The following is an 18338-nucleotide window of genomic DNA, read 5'->3' on the forward strand; positions in this document are numbered from 1 at the left end:
TAACATGACTAATCTTCAATCAAAAGTTAATCAAAATACCATCAAACAAATATAGAGGGCTACACAATTAAACCTATGTTATCCGGGACACGTCCTTAACATTTTTTCGTACATCCCCACACTGGGGATATTCCAGCGATGTAGGCACACCTCAGAAATGTCCCCTTACCATTTCAAATTAAATAACAAAAAACTGACCCTAATGTCCCAAAAATGTAGGGATTTCACGGGGACGACTGAACATCCCTGAGACAGCTTGTCACATCAAGGACATCCCCTAACAGTTCCGGAGAAAACTAACCATACCCTTGCAATTACACTCAATTTTTTTCCCAAAATGAAATAAGAAAAAAAATATATTCTTTTGTGAACCACCAAACCACTCTCAGCACTAAATGAAAGACTTTGATCTGCGGAAAAATAGATTTTCAAGCTCCTTTATGGAGTATGACCGTCACATGTTACGATTGACTACACAAATTTGAAAGCGGCTTTTAGCCATTTCAGTTGGAAAAATAGCACAGTTTTCAAGATAATATTAGGGAAATAAGTACCTACAATTTCAAACTCCAGTTTACCTATCAAGGGGGTGTTTCAGTCCCAAGACTGCGGTTTTCTGTCACTCAAAACAATAGTTTTCAGTTTTCTTTTTAGTCACAAAATTGCAGGTTTACAACATAAAACAGAAAATGTTTTAGTTTAATTGAGGCAGCCTCCCTTCTGAGCTCAATACAAAGTTAGGAACTGGTTGTCACTTGTGTCGACCCCTACAATACTGAGAAAAGGGAGATAGTGTAAAAACCCCTACTGGATTGTGACCCAAGTTTTTCCACTGAATGCACTTGTTTCTGTATTTTGGGTAAATGTCTATTTAACTGATTTAATTCATCAGTTTGGCATGATTATGGTTTAATGATGTTGTTTAAACAGAAATTTGACAAATGTTTCAAACAAGAGAGATGCATAACAGAGATACAATTGTACTTGCCACGAAAATAACATTGCTTTCACCATTTTACACAGTCCATATCAATTTTCAAAATAAGTAATAATCAACTCCTGACTTCTTACATGTGCAATGACCCCTCCAATGCTTTTCACAATCACACACATTGCCTGCAATTATGCTATGAGTGTTGCTGAAGCTTATTTTATACCTTCCAAGTTCTGCAAACTGGTCTCAACTCTCAATGGTTATTTCGCACTTTCCAAAGCCTGCAAATTATTTCTGAGTAGTGCTGGGATTCCCTTGTACCTGCACCAACCATGTCGTACCAGTAAAATCTCTTCAGACCAACCCAGTAAGAGAATATGCTTCAGCCTGCCATGAACATATCACCCTCACACCAAAATGGTCTCTGTTATGAGGCCCCACAAGTATGAGCATACTACAAATAAGAGGTTTGCATCAGCTATTGAGCCCATGACTCTCTAAATATCACACTCGAAGCAAACTGAAAACGATGCCATTCAAGAGTCTGCCATACAGAGTACTTCAGAATAGGAAGCCTAACTTGTTTAATAATCTTGGCAGCTAGCAAATAGGGGTATTTCCCTTCACGTCACATGATAATCTCCTTTCTCCAACATCAAGCACTTATATGGCACAATCTCCTGTGCCAAGAGTTTGAGGTCCACAAACCCAATGGCTTGCACCCGGAATAAGGTTCACGCAATTTGAGATCCATGATAATCTCCTTTCTCCAACGTCAAGCACTTATATGGCACAATCTCCTGTGCCAAGAGTATGAGATCCACGAACCCAATGGCTTGCACCCGGAATAAGGTTCACACAATTTCCATTCATTTGACTCAGCTTGTGTCTTCACTTCTTCTATGCAATAGATATGTATTGGCCAACACCTGCCTGTGTATATTCCCCTTACTACCTTCAAAATTACCTTTTGTTTACATTAAATCAACTCCCTCAAATAATAATTTTGCCCAATTCCTCCTTGCATATTATATTGCCTATACGTGGCTAGGAAACTTGACAGACCCAATATTAATAATTCTTTCAACGCCCAGCCTAAAGAATTGAAACACCTCAATTTGCATCAAGGACCCGATGTTCACTTAAATAAGATTCATGCCATGCGCACTGGGAAAGAGACAACATGATGGGCAAAAAGGAAATTCTGTTTGTTATGAATGAATGAGTGGTGGAACAACTTTCCAAAGGGCTCAAACTGTAAGGAATATGTGACCCATTATTATAAACCAGCACCCCTGCTAATGTCACACTAGAAAGAGTGTAATATGCTGCCCTGTTGTTCTTTTTACTTAAAATACTATGTTATTTATTTATTTTTTTGTGATCTTTCAAAATAGACAGAAGATACAGATGGTTTTTATTTTTTGTTTGTAATGTTTGATGATTAAGCATATAACAATAATAAGGAAGAGGTGCTCAATATAGAGTTTAAGAGGCCTACTCTCAGCAGCAAGTATCAGAAACTATGCCGCCAAAGGCAAACAGAGATAGCAAGGAGCATTGCATTCCTCAAACAATGGCTTGGTGTAGTAGAAGAGCCAAAAGGTGAATGATGGGTAAGTTATATGGTAGAGGAGGGTTGGAACCCGTTCTAGGCTGATAATCCCAGTGATATGGAGGCTAAGGAAACACAGGCCTCTAGCATGGAAGTCGTAGATGATAAGGAGGAATACTAAGTTTTCATAACATAGTTTTGTTTGCAGTTACTAATATAACTAATCTAATACACAGGGATGTAGGATCTACAGTTAGCACAAGGCACATATTGAACTGTTTACAAAAGCACTTTGATATAAGGATGGCTTAGAAATGTATGACTCTGTTATAGCATAGATAGCGAAGGGTAAGATAATAATAAGGGAAAGTATGCAGAGATAATAATAGTTCTTCTTCTTCTTTTTTGTACTAACACTTAATAAAGTGGTTTGCAGAAGGATTGTCTCAAGAATCTGTTTTGCAGGAAAAGCAGAAGGCAAAAAATATGGCAGAAGCGGCAACAGTGAACAACGAAGTCTAGTAGAAGCAAGTTAACTCATTGGCAATTATAGATACTACCTATGAAGGGCCTTTTGAACAGCCAGAATGAAGAATTTGTAAAAGATTATATGTAACTCAATAAATGATATTAGATACTGACTGGACCTATGCTCCCGGGCAAGGCCGGAGGTTTTCTCCTCTCCGCTCTTTCCTAGCGGCGCCTGCACTGAGCGGAGATTGTAACTCTATTTATTAATAAAATATGGCTTAGGCCTTTTACCGAGCAAAAAAAAAAAAAAGAATTGCAGCAATTATAAATTCTGAAACACTGTAAATGCCATGCAAAATAGTAGCAGAAATTCCAGATTTATATGCTGGGCAAGATAATAGTTTTTTCACCAATATAACAGCAACACAGTTCGTAACATACCCCTACATATCTAAATTAAGCATACCCAGAAAAACCTGTTGCCCTTAACCCACTTCTGTAACGATATCAGACCTGCAAAATTCCAAAACGGGGTGCCACACCTCCAAATTTGAGTGCTAAATGTCAAGGAAAGGTTGGACGAATGTCTGCTGCCCCTAATTGCCAGAAACAGGCCTGAAATGACAACATAAAACCCAGCACTCAGACCAAAAAGTCTCACGCCAGCCAAGGGAATTACTGCATGTTAGACCTAGAAGGTATGGCCAGAATAGGAACCTGTGCAGACTGCCATAAAACGCCAAAACTGTCCTTCAACTATTCAAACCCTCCTAAATCTGCTCAAACAACTCCAACAAATCAGCAACAAGTCCTGACATTGAAGAAATCACATACTTTGATAAACCCACATGTGTTTCTAATATGAAGAAACCATCCGATCTCCCAGACTGTATTTTTCAACAACGTAGAAGATGTTCTAAGAAAAGGAATTACATCCTCACCAACCAAGAAGAAAGCCTCCAAAGAAGCTACAACCAGAACTCCAAAACATGCATGCTAGAATGAATCTCCGAAAGCTCCAATTCACTTTAAAAAGGGTGCCACTTTCAAAATCCCAATTTCCCACCCAAAAACGAAAAAGAAACATTCTATTTTAAATTTATTAATAACTCCTTATGCATCCCTAGGTTGGGCACCAACTTCTAGGAGTCTCCCTTTGTAAAACAACTTTATGTTCATTGGGACCCTCAATAATTTAACTTTATATTATTTAAATAACACAATTTAACTTAATACCTATTGGTGTAGGTTTTATCATATACCAAACATCAGAATAAAATGTCCAATGACACCCTATCCTCTCTTGAAAAATCACCGCTTATGCTAAGATTGCAAAAAGATCATATGGCGACTCCAAGGTTTCTTTTGTCAGGTCTTGACATGTGGATAAGCTCAATAGGCATTGTGATATGCTGGTAATACACAAAGGGACTTACGCTTGGATTGTTCAATTCACAATGAAGGTTTAGACAATGAAGCTCTATCATTTGGGACTTGGATCATGGAAAAACTGAAAAGGAGACAAGGGTTTAGAAGTTCTAATCTATTCCTAGGAATTCAAGAGACGGTATTGATTAGGTGAACTCAATAACCACACTTTGCTTCGCCTCGCTTAGGACAACTACACAAAGCAGATGCAATCTTCAAGGGATGTGCTTATAATCGGAAGTTAAGCATACACAAAGGAAAGCTCAAACTAACTTTACACAATGAACAAAAATCATTTGTCCATCAAAAGTATGAGCGAAGATAGACCATAAATCAATACTTATCAAATCTTGCATTCATCTAACATACCTGAAATGAAATCTAAAATATTGTGTTGAAGAATTTGAAAACCTTGCTAATCATTCAAATAAAAGAGATTACAAAGCCTTAAGAGAAAGCACACAAGTAATGTATTATCCAAAAATGACCTCTGGCAACAATATTTCAAAAACCTCACACTCTCCAAATGAGAGGAGACAACCTTATATAGGCACACAAAAGTTTGAATGGCCGAGATCGAACAATGATCAAGGGCCCAGATTGAAAGATCAAAACCCTAATTAGGGTTTGTTACAACTAACTACCCCTCGACTAATGAGAAAATTGCATTTGGGGACACTTGTATTTCTTGCTATATATGAACCAATAATAAAAATAGAAGGTTGTTGCATTGTGAAGTGTGCCCTCTAGAAGCTTTTGCGGATAAGTCAAGTTCATTGAACCTGGACATGCTGACTTGGAACAATCTGATTGGTTGGAAGATGGCGAGGTGTCACCTCAGCGGGTTGGATGTCTTCCCTGAATTTTCCAATTTGTGTGAAGAAATTGTCTAAGTATGGAAATTTGTTTCTTCTTGTCACCATCTGATTCTGATTGCGAGCTTGTCTTTAATTCTTTAGGAGATGAAATCCTTCAAGAAGTTGGAAATTTGTTTCATTTTTCCATATCTTCAACAAGTTTGAGGACCCTTCTTTCTTGAAATTCTTTCAAGTGCCTTAAATTTGGAGAAGAATTCCTCTATGCCTTCGCCATAATGGAGGAATTTGGAATTTCTTTCTATGAAATAGTTTTCCTTAGCTAAATTTTGGCCATCTTTATGCTCGGACGAACATTGCTCGTGGACTTGACTTCAATTTTGAATTTGGCTTGAAACTCCATTTGTGGTTTTTGTGATGATCATGCCTCCGTTGTCATCCAAAACCTGCCAAAATTAAAGAAAATCAGTTAGAATCTTCATTTTGAAGGTTTGATGGCAGAGTGTGCTCTAATTTTACACTTACTCAGAACTTAGAGTTTTTGACAAGTTGTAAGCACTTAGAGATTTGGAAATACTCAAAGAACTTGATCCGATTTGAGAATTCGGAATTGAAATTTGTCTGAAAATGAATAAATTAGTCCCAAAATCTGTGAAATAAATGTTGAAATCAGATTCGAATTCTGGAAAATATGTGAAAATTAGACCAAGTCCTGAAAATCTCCTCCAAAACCTTGAAAAGTACATTGAAAACTCAATAAATCTGCCTTGAATACCCCTGTCACCTTCAGAATTTAGGGAAGAGAGAAGTAAGAAAGTGCTGCTTGTCTCACAAAATTTTGAATCTGCACTTGAAATGTCTTTGAAATGCTCTTGAAAACATTCAAAATCCTCTTGAAATATGTACAAAAACTCTTAAAATCTTCTCCTCTTGTGTCTTGCTCTTCCAAGTTCGAACTTTTACAATGAATGAATGATTTGCTATAAGTATACATTCCAAAGTAATTCGAATTTTGCATTTGGCAACATAGCTGGTCTTTCCAAATTCGAACTAGTCTTGTTTCTAAATTCATTCCACTCATCGACTTCAATGAGAAAGTTGATATCTTTTATTTCAGTTGAGTTTAGTCTTCTTGGGAGAGTTCTGAATTTGAATCAAGTCTGAGTTTAGTTCCTTGAGAAAGTTTCTATTTTCAGTTTGAGCTCATGAATCGAACTCTATCCTCATTCCTTCCTCGAAATTTGAAACTTTCTAAAACTTTCTTCTTTCCCTTAGCTCGAATTTAGGCAGATTTTCCTGACAGCAAGGCGGATTTTGTCAATCCTTTCCATATAGCTGGCGGTCTTTGTGAGAATCATTCTAATCTGCCCTCACATATTTCCTTCATGAGGGCGGACTTGATGAAAAGTTTTCCAAAGGTGGCGGACTTGGTAAAAAGTTTTCCAGGTGGCTTCCCATTCAAGGAGGACTTCACATCTTTCTTGCCTCATTATTTCTGAACTTGAGCGGACTTCAGCCCTCTCTTTCCTCATTATTTCTGAACTTGGGCGGACTTGAAAAACTTCTTTCCTTACTGATCAAATTTCCCAAGGCAGGGTGGACTTTGTACATTGTATTCCATATAGCTGTAGGGAGGACTTGGTTGATTCTCTTCCCAAGTAGGGAGGCCGACTTCATGCCTTTCATTCCTCAATTCAAACTAATCCTAGGCGGACTTAGTGAAATTCACTTCCCAAGCGTGGGCGGACTTCCTAAACATGTTTAGCTCTTTGCTTATTGTCTCCTTATCCCTTGGGCGGACTTGATCAAACTCATGCACCTTCTCCTCAATCAAGGGCAGACCTTGCTCTTCATATGACCAAGTCAAGGTGGACTTGGTGAATGTTGGGAACCACACCATGAGCGGATTTCATTGATCTTATGCACCATGAAGGCAGACTACATGACTTCTTTGCACCTCATCAAACCATGGGGCGGACTTTCTTCATCTTATGCACCAAGGTGAGGGCGGAGTTCATTAATCTTGTGCACCTCATACTCAATCAAGGGCGGAGTTCAAGACATTTTGGCACCATTTCAAGGCGGACTTGGTGAATTTAATCCTTGAATTTCTTTGGATCCCTAAAATCTAGGAACTTAGCTTTTTCGGAAAAAACTTGAATTTTGAGTGGAATTCTTGATCATTTTCAGTGTAATTTAGAGCCAATAATGTAAATCCTAGGCCCCCTTTACAAAAATAGAAAAAGCAAGCATCCCTAAAAAATAGGAAAAACTTTCTAAAAATAGCCATTTCGGGGATCCTGTCTAAAGTGCCAAAAACGAAACTTCCTAAAAAAAAGGAAAAAGCAAAAAAAGGCAAAACTTTCCAAAAATAGAAAGTTGTCCAAATTCACTCAAATCAATTGCAATCTTCGTCCTTCGGACTTTCTAGGCACATTGATGGTGTCTAGAATCTAAACAGACCATAGCTTGCACAAACTAACTTATGAGTTCCAAACCTCGGACCTTTCAAAACTCAATTATTCTTCACGTCTATCTGGGATAATTTGAAACATTATGGTCACTTCATAACATTAGTATGTGCACCTGCAGTGAGTTGGGTTTGTTGGAATACTCATTGTTCCTACACTAGCATTTGGAGGCAAACTATTGATGTCATGTTGTTAGTAGTTGACTACAGGAGTAGTACTTGGATCGTGATAGGCAGGGAGCTCTCTAAGGTGGTCTCTCGAGTTACCTTGGCAAAATATATATCACGGTATTGATCTGAGTGCTCTTAGAGTTTCCAGATCTATGAGAGTTGTTATGGATTACACCAACAACTTAGAATGGCCTGATATGTTTTATTGTGTGCCTATAATGAGTATTATGCACTTCCACGGGAGATCATTCACAATTGGAGAGTTGTTCAATGTTGATAGCTCCTTGGGATATTACTATCTCCTCATATTTGATAGTTTTCACAGCATGACAGTGTGGAATCTAGCCATTAGCATGATTGGTGCATTACTTGAGTGGGATTTTGACAAGTGGCTTCACATTTATGGGCATATTGTTTATATTAGAATAGCACAGCGGATTGGTGGAGAAACATTCTTGAGGTTGATATGGGATCCAAGCATTTGGCTTCAACATGCAAGTGTAGATTGCTTGAGGGCAAGCAATCTTTGCGAAGGGAGGACCGTAATGTCCCCTTTTTGGGACATTAGAAGTCAACTAAATAATTAAATTTTAAGTTGACAAATTATATCAAATTTGATGACAACTTAATTTAATTATTTAATAAAGTATTAAAATGACTTAATGGAGCTCAGTGAATATTTAAAAGAAGTCATTTTAATTTAAAAGAGAGAAAATAAAGAGACAAAAAAAAGAGAATATGAAGCTACAGGCAGAAGGGGAAACAAAGAGTCACAGTATTGTCCTTTAAAAGAACATTGAGAGGCTCATTCTGATTATGCTTGGTTTATGTTTAATTATTGTTCTCTCTTGGAGAATTCTGGAACCTCTGGCTTTTAGCAGGTTAGAGGACGGAAACCCTCAAGCTTGGAGGCAGTGGACGGAATCCCATTGTCTATTGGAGATATCATTTAGGTGTCTCACTTGAGCGTCAAATACATATTGCTGGTAATTCCAGGCTGGTAATTCCAATCAGATTGTAAATTATATGGCTGAGATTGGATATTTCTGTTGGTTTTCTACTAAGGGGTTAATGGTAATATTCACAAGAAATTGCAGAGGTTTCAAACTGTTATAAATGATTTCCATTTGTAAATTGTTGCAATTTTTGGTTGTTTACAGATTGAATTTAATGCAGATGATTTCATGAAAATTCATGTGAGATGTTTTGTAAAAAATCTGGTAATATCCATGGGGGATATCCCTAACAATTGTTGAATCCCATGTGATCCTAGGGCTCCAAGTCAGTCTAAAAAAAAGCCACCACGCTGACACTGCATGATCTTAACATTCTGACTCTCGCACCCAAATTGTACCCTCCTCTCCTGAAACCCCAAAAAGTATTCATCATCTATTACAACCCTCTTTACATGGATGATTTTATATTGTTTTAGAGATTTATATTTCTGACATTGCAATTGATATGAACATTAGAGAGATGAAAATAATGTCATGAATATTTGTATTGATGTTGGCTATTATGTTTTGTTTAATTTGTGGAATCGTGGAAGGCTCAGATTCGACCTAACTACCATTTTGTGTCTAAGTGGATGCGGGATAGCTAACACCCTCAGAAGGGAAGGAGAGTATCATCAAGGAGAGGAATGTAGATCTTGGAAGAGGACGAAATTGCAATCGAGCCAGGAACCTAGACATAAGTTGACCTTCGGTTAGAGTTTGTTGTTTCCTATGTTCGGGTAGTTGAGTTGCGCCCTTGTCAGTTAGTTAGTCAACTTTTGGTCTTTTCCTATATACGTCTTAATGGTTTAAAAAGACGGAATTGGAACTATAATTATATCTTGTAATAATAGAACTAAAACAAGATATTAAATAAATTCAATCTAAAATATATAATTGCATGAGAATATATATATATATAGACACACACATTTGAGAAATACCATGATAAATGCATATATACATATAAGTATATACAAATATATATATATATATATATATATATATATGTTTTGAGCAATGTATGGTTTATGAATACTACGGCTATTAAAGCCGATATAATATTAACATTGCATAGTAGCAAGTTGGGGTGGCAAGTGTAATGCCACCACATCACCCCGTATGTAACAACCAAGACTATGAGTTACGATGGCAAGTCGAGGCTTATATATGCATGTTCTAAAGCAATTGGGGGGTTATGCTCTTGAGTCAATCAATCTTTACATTTCCTCGTTACTGCGAAAAACGCAGTCATCATCAAAGTCCATTAATATCACTGTAACAGTAGAGAGATCGGAAAGAGGGGACGAGATAGGTGCTTCCTCTGCAACTCTCGTCTTCAGTCAAAAATCAGGCATATTGCATTTGTCATATGCAGTATTTGTTAGTGAATATCAAGCTAAATGTCTTCTATAATTCCTTTATTCATTGTTACTATATGAAAATATCAAAGGTCAAAAGAATGCTCGTAATTAATAAGTCGGTGGAAGTTTTCATTACATTTTATTTCCAACTAAACATTAGTTCAAATGTAATTCCGTCAGGAATGAGGTATTGGAAATGACAGAATGTCATTGTGAGATCAATAAAATTGATCACCATTTTGACATCACAATACCCTGCATGATTAGCCCAACATAACAACATTCAAAGCAGACTCGTTGTCTCAGAAACATTTTGTATATCTTAAAAACCCAAACAAACTACAGTTGATAAGTGTAGAGGTCTGTCACTCGAATTCAGATATTGAGCTCATGTCATAATTTTTGCAAAGGGAGTTGGCTGTCATCATCCGGTCATAACGAAGACAAGTATATCAATTTTGTATCATGTATTTAAAGTATCATATGGGTCGAAGAACCCAGATCACCACAGTTATTAATATTATCTCAGTTAATATGTTAAAGTAAAAGATCTGACTATACGATATCTCATGCAATGTCATTAGAAGTCCGACAATTGAGTCTTAAAAGGCCAATAACGAATAAATCATCTTCGGCTGATTGAGAAGACTATTATTGAGGTATTTTTCCATTGAATAATTTCTTAGAACACTTAAAGGTCAGTGAAGATCATTTGATTAGTAACTATAGAGCAGTTGGCTTGTAGTGGATTCACGTTTTCCTTAAAGCTCGTTATGGGCCATTAGTGTCTAAGGCCATTGAACAGTTAGTTCTCTTGCGATCAGTTAACCAGTCAGTCAGTTGGGCTCGGCTGTGAGGTACAAGTTGAGTAATGGTCGTGAATATTGGCAGCATGTTAATCTTGCTTGCAATTATTAAAGCTTGGCCAAGGTGGTGCAGCAGTGTTATGCATGCGACCATCAGTTCACATAAATCAAATGCATACCTAATCAAAACAGTCATACTAGTTAGGAGGTACCTGTAATGTGTATTCAACTAGTGTTATGTAGATTCTAAACACAAGGCTCAGATGGCAACTAGTCCTTGTCTTTGCTCTACACCCTCGTGAATGGTAGGGCCGGGATTGCCAAGTCTATGGTTGGAGGTAAAGCCCTTGATGATGCTCTCCCTCTCCACAGCAATGCCGAGACTTGTAAGAGTGAATCCAATTGTAAAGTATTCTTGTTCAGTAATCCCTAAACCTTTGTCTTTCTTATGTATTATTGCTTGTTACATGTTAATATGTCTTTAAATTCAAGAAGTGAAAGATTTATATTTTTGCATTTCCTATTCCACATGAAGTTAGTTAGTTCCAGTTATGTTGAGGAACAACTAGATATTTAGTTAATTTCATTTTCAGCTTAAGTAGTTAGTTATTCCTTTAAATAAAAATGTGTATCATGTTACTTGAAGTATTTTATTTCATTTCCTAATTGTCTAAGTTTAGCTTGTTACATCATCAAAATACAAACTAAAATGCCTGTAAAGGTTGAAATCAAAACTACAAAACATATCCTACCAAGGCATCTCAATGAAGTCCATATCACCGCCTAACTCAATCATGGGCAATGGAAAGAGAAATCTACTTAGCCATAGAATATAAATCCCAACATATCCCTTCAAGGTGTCCCCTAAATGATATGGATCAATCTCTATCGATGTACTAGCATAGGAGACGTCGACCAAACCAACTCTTATAGTTGTCCAAGGAATACCGCTGTGGTCAAAAAATAGTATCACAAGGTCAACACTCAATCTCCAAATGCCAAAGGAATGATTCCAAACACACCAAAACACCTGACTCACTCCAATCCACAGAACATTATATGAAAATATGCATGTCATCTCCATGAAGTAACTGCAGTGACCGTCACTCACCAAGGTGGAAGTACTAAATAATAGAATTGTGTCCGAGAAAACTATCACTACTACCTGCTTGTAAAAGCTTAAAATCTATCTATTTATGAATTCAACCGACTAAACTCATCAAACAATACTTGAAAGCTGGTCAGAAGAGGCGATCCATACAATACAATTACTTTTACCTTTCTTGCTCTTCTAATGTGCAGACTTCTCTAGATTTATGTAATGTCCCTTCTCCTTAGTCCGCAAACATTCACTGGATTGGCCTATCATTTGACCCTCATAAGCCAAGGAGATTGATTATGGGGTCGATTCGGCAGTGATTTGTGGCTTCATATTTTGGTCTACTTGATTATATGGTGAAATAAGGGGATTACACGTATGTTGAGACGTGTGCACTTCAATCATAATGTATTAATATTCTAAAGTGCAATTAAATTAATTTATGTGTAATAAAAGGATATGAGAAGAATCTTCTAGAAGGAACCAATTGATTGGAGGAGAAAAGAATAAATAGGGGAGGTTGGTTCATTGTTGCTCATCGGTTGTTTGGATATCTTCTATTGTGTAGACTTGTGGAGCCAAGGATTTCTGCAGACTAATCATTTGGGAACGAAAACTCCCTATGATTTGCATAACTGAGGAGGTGAAAGATCTTTCGAGGGGTTGCAGTTGAGAGTGGGAGATAATTCAGTCTTCCATATTGTGCCTATTGAGTTTGTAGCATTTCATGGTGGTTGGGATTCATGGTGTTTTCAGATTGTTATATTGGACATCCCAAGTGCATCAATTTTTATTAGTGGAGAAAGGCAATTTATTTGGAAATCATTTGGAAGTGGAAATTGGGAGGTAGCTGCCCTAATTGCAGGTCTGATTCAAAATCGGGTTTCACCACCTAACCCACGATTTTGTTCTTATTTCATCATTTAAGCATTGCTTCATATATTGGAGGTCAGCGCTAGTATTGGTGATGAAGGGCGATGCCTTTGGGAGTATTTTGAAGGAGTATTAAAGAAGAAATCAGACCCAAATCAGTTCTGAAGACAGACTGTATCAGACTGCTGCGTCTCATGATTTGGCTCCTAGACACCCATATTTGTATCGAATTTGACATATGGCATTGGCATTCTGATTTGTGGGAGATAGTGATCATTTTTGGTGAAGGAGTGAAGACTTCGAAGCTGATAATTAATGATTATCAGACCTCCATTAGCAGCAGGGGCGATTTTGAAGAACCATTCAATTTGGTGTTGGTGAAGGTTCCACAACTTGGATATTGGTTGCTTCTTCAACTATCAAGCTAGGTGATTTTCTTTCAGGTTCTTTTTCGCATCATTCTATGTACTTTTCAGATAATTGTAATGTTCATGACTGTCAAATGTCCTCAGGAATTCTGAATAATAGATGTTAAGTGTCTGGTCATTGGTGAAGATATTGTATGAGTTATTTGATCATTGCCTATTGAAATAAAGAAGGAATAAGGTTGCATTTCAATTATATGATTGTCTGAGGTTTCATGCCAATTGTTTCATGTAATAACAGCTAGCTGTAGGTACATGATTGTGTGTCCAAATTGGTGTAGAACACTATAAATTAGTTGCTTATGTATCTTTGGCAATTATTCCATCAATTGGAAGTTATTTGTAGTTGTTCACTAATGGGAAATACGTGGTTGATAACTCCTACACAAGTCTGAAAATTCTGAGACAACAAAGCACCATAACATGCAAAACATATAAACCGCATAACACGCAGTTGGACAGTCATTTGTTAACAAATATTCCTTGCAGTTTCAGTTAATCTACTGCAGGGGATATTTCAATTTAGCATCCGACACGTTTCATCTATATGACAGTTCACATCACAACGGTTAAAATCTCTTCCCAATTTCGACTTGTGGAATGCACCTTCTTCACCTTGACCATTCCTTGGGCCTTTCACGGCAAAGGTTGAGCATACAGTTCATCATAGTGAGCATGTGCGAATGCCTCAATGATGTCCTGGGGTTTTGTGAGCAACATTTGACACCAAAGTTGGCTATGAAGGCCTCTAATGACTTTCGTAAACACCTAGTCATCCTAGATATCTCTATCCATTTGATAACCTTTCTTTAAAGCCACTAGTGTATTCTTACACAGTTTGTCCTTTTTGCTTCAAAAATTACCCCTTCATAGATTTTTCATCTTCATTCAATGGATAAGATTGTTTCTAAATCAAATTTTTAGTTCTTCCCATCACCTAATTGGATTTCATTTTCCCCAAACAAGGAAATGTAAGAGACTATCAGAACAAGTCAGAAGCATGCTTTTCTATTCTTGATCCAGCAAACAAAATCCTTTGTTCTACACTAAGAGTATGCATACTAAAAATTAAAATCAACCACCAATTGTGTCAGAAAATTGTCAGGTTTTTTTTCATTTACCTTTACTTTAAATGGCAAAATTCAATTTTTTGTTGCAGCCTTGAAACAAGGTGTCTTTGCTACACTTGTTTTGCAAAGGATTTGCTCTTCTTCTTTTTTGAATGGCACTTTTCCCTTGCTCTGGGTGTCTTGCAATGAGCATTACATCTGCATAAAACACTTCAACATCTCCATTGATTCAGATATGTTTTCTACATCATCTTCTATATTGGGAAAGTTTGCCACCCCATCAAGAGGTTCTACATCTATTGTCATGCTTTTAAACTCTTTTTTCCAGCTTACAAGGTTCAATTTCTATAAAGCAAACGCAACGACTCATTCCCACTTGATCGTGTTGTCAGGATTAACCTGCAAAATCAGTCACACACACCTGCCCAACAACACAAACTAAATCAACCCAATACATATTCAACCACAAAATGGAAGACACGAAGGATTTTACCTTGCAGAACACAAGTTCCAAGAGAAAGATATATAACCTTCTTGTCCACCATCTCCAATCAAATTCAGTCCTAGGCCTCTTGTGTATAAAACAAGTAAGAATATACAGTGTTCTGCCCCCAAGATCAATAATTGTCTCTATTTTCTTCAACAGCTCACTCACAGCCACAATTCCTCAGTAAATGACAAAAAGATTCAGTTGTACATCATTTAGATGCTTCCCCCAGATCCTAATTTGCATTTGAAATGTCTATTTATGATTTTATAAGCCTGGATGGTGTAAGGATGACAGAAAGTCAAAAACCGCAAAATTTGACAGGGAACATACTGTTTCTACATTAGAGATGAAAAGAAACTGGCAAAAACCGGCAATGTCAAATCACTCTGGGGATTGTGAAACAACCACTTTTCAGAACCACCATTTGCATGATGGCCACCTGTTTAAATTGGTAGTTTCATGCAGATGCTTGAAACTACTAGATTTTCTGTCCTTCACATCCCTGCTTTTTTTATCCAAAGTAATCTTCAAGTTGTGCTCTACTTTGTAATGGATAAATAGTGTAACCAACATCTCTAGTCCTGAAAGTTGCATAGCTTTCCTTACCTATTACTCGATCTGATGTCTTGTCTTTTCCGTTCTTTTGTATTTTTATCCTTGCTTTAGATCACAGTTAGTCACATGTTAAAGGCATCTTGGTTGAGCATGTAATGTCTTCAGAAGTGATGGTCTGTCAAGGGTGTTCAGTTAAACATTCAATGTCTTCAATGTTAACAGCCAAAAATACAAATATCCTTCTTTGTCATTAATTCCCTTCAGCTCATCAATACTACAATTGTCTAGTGTCATGCTCATGTTCAAATGCTACAACTAAAACTAGTCAAAAGGTCTAACTGATAATGTCACAAACCACAAAACACTTCCCAACCAATTAGAATGGATGTAATGAAATTTAAACGTCATGAATACAAAAGGAAAATTTAATTGCAAATAAAAGGTGGTAATCATCCTAATAAACACACCATTCAATCACAGTGATAAGTATTTGGCTTTCATACAATAGATTTCTTGAAAAAAATTTACTACATAGAATGAAAACTATAGCTCATTTTCTCCTGAAAGCATAAACTGACATTAGTCCCAACACTACACGGAAACTATGGGGAATGATGTTTAGAATTGTCTGCTAAACCGAGGGTGACAATTTTTGCATTACGGCATATCCATTATAACAATAAAAAATATCAAAAGTACTTGTGTACCTTGTTTGCTATTTCAACATAAAGATACTCGTCACTAAAGGGAGCCATATGGATCCTGCAGGTACAACAAAAGAATTAGAAAACATATAACAATACAAAATAGGTTAAGGCCTGAGCATAACAATGCATTCAAACCAGATTAATATATTTATGTGTCATGTCCCCTCAAATCATCAGTATAGCTCTATGTCATGGCCCCTTTTTGGACTAAAATAATTGAAGATATTAATTTAAGTTGGGCCCAGTGATTTAAAAATTGGCAACTTCATAATATTATTATAATTAAAATAAAAAGCATTTTTTAAATACTTGCATTAAAATAAAAAATACTTTAAATACTTAAAATAAAATAAGTAATTGTAAATACTTGCAGAGAATTTAAATCCCAGGGCCAATTTTGAAAAGGTATATTGAGGAGGCACCTAGCTTTATCTTAACATGAAGATTTCATTTGGCATTTTCATTGTGAGTTTTGTGTTCGAATTTGCATCCAAGGACGAAAACCCTTTGCTATTTTATAAGGACCAGGAGTACGAAAACACTGACCTCTAGCATTGCCAAATCCACAACAGGAATTGTATGGTCAACGAATTGCACCTTTGTGTGTTATTTTCAGCTTAGGTGATTAATATTTGCAATCAAATTAATTGGATCCTCAATCGTCAGATTGTGAGGCGCTTTTGAGGCTGCCATACCAAACCCTAGGAGGGGAAATCACATTTCTATACATTTAAGGGGTTGATCAGCATTTTCACACCATTTTTGACATACTGGAGGGTGATCTACGATTCTGCATATTGACAAATTTCCGGACAACATTGGAGGGTGATCTGAATCTTAAAATTATAATTCCCATCAGCCATAGCCATACCAACTCATTATACCAGTCGTACAAGTCACAAATCAGCTAGGAGTGGGCATAAAGCTCTGAAATTGTCAGTACAGTAATTTTTCAGCCATTTGGGGTACTCATATGAAAATTTGCAGCACGTTGTGAGTGGAATTCAAAAATTGTAGAGCTATTATTGAGGTTTTCTGTGCATCATATCAATTTGTCAATTTTCCCAGCTGCTGTACATCGAATAAAATTTAGTTTTTAGGGGGCTTGCATTGCTTAAAGAAAAATTTCTAAGTGTACTTGTTGACATAGGGCCTATACTAGCATTGTACTTGATACAATTTGTCTCATATAATTCAGATATGCAACTTAATTGAAGCATGTGACAGTTTGAACTCAAATTTCAAGCTTGCAGATTTTGTGAGCAGCACTAAGTCTTCTTTTCAGTTTAGTTTTACAGTTTGATTCAAAAATCCAGCAAACACAAAAAACATTATGATTTAGGGACATTACATTCCAATTCCGAAAATCACAAATCACTCCATATTAAACTTTCACATAGGAGCTATCCATAGAGAGAAATGCAGCATAATGAGCAAAAGAAATCAAAACCATTTGAATTCTTTTGGTATGAATTCTTCTTGCTGATCACCTAAGGGGCCATATAGAACTAGGATGATTGCTAAGGAAATAAAATCAATGGAAAGAAGAATGATGCAGATTAATTCAAAACATCGATTCAAACTTGGGCAAATAAATCAGCCTTCACAACTTTAGAAGTACTTAGCACAAACATAATGTAGAGTTCAACCTTACCAAAAATGTTTCCTTCAAATATATTCTTATAAAGCCTCATCTTAGGTTTTGCAATTAATCTAGAAGCATTTTAATCCCCATAAAATGATCAAACAAAATAATTGTTCTCTAATACTACTAAAAGTGTCTCTAAGGAATAAACATATGTAGAACTAATACGAGCAGAAATTGATAGGGTACTTTTTCTCATATAGATATACTAGAATAAAATGACTGTAGAGGGCAAATATGCCGCTCATGAATAAATGCAACTTGTTATGTCTTGTTGATAAGGGCAGTGTAATTAGTTCCCAAGAGTTGGGTCCGTTTCCAACGGTTGGCAGTCTTAACCAACAGTCTGGTACTATTTATATTGTTATTGTATGGGAACAATGCATGTTGTTGATGTACCAAAATTACACATGGTAATAAAGAAACATCATTATGCCATATGTTGTGTTAAATATTCATTTATTG

The 18338-nt window shown here is 36.6% G+C and overlaps 1 protein-coding gene across 7 annotated transcripts in view; it reads right to left on the reverse strand.

Annotated features, from left to right (window-relative positions):
- Positions 1–18338, reverse strand: part of LOC131067540 (probable histone-arginine methyltransferase CARM1) — a 253344-nt gene that overhangs the window by 103039 nt on the left and 131967 nt on the right. For all 7 annotated transcript variants that reach the window (XR_009111832.2, XR_009111833.2, XR_009111834.2 and 4 more), the window contains exon 9: positions 16229–16283. Coding sequence is in view for 4 of the 7 variants with exons in the window: in XM_058002590.2 (XP_057858573.2) it covers positions 16229–16283 (55 nt within the window). In the remaining 3 variants the exon portion in view is untranslated. The remainder of the gene's footprint in view (positions 1–16228; positions 16284–18338) is intronic.

Source organism: Cryptomeria japonica, chromosome 10, assembly GCF_030272615.1.
Source record: "Cryptomeria japonica chromosome 10, Sugi_1.0, whole genome shotgun sequence".
Lineage (NCBI taxonomy): Eukaryota > Viridiplantae > Streptophyta > Pinopsida > Cupressales > Cupressaceae > Cryptomeria > Cryptomeria japonica.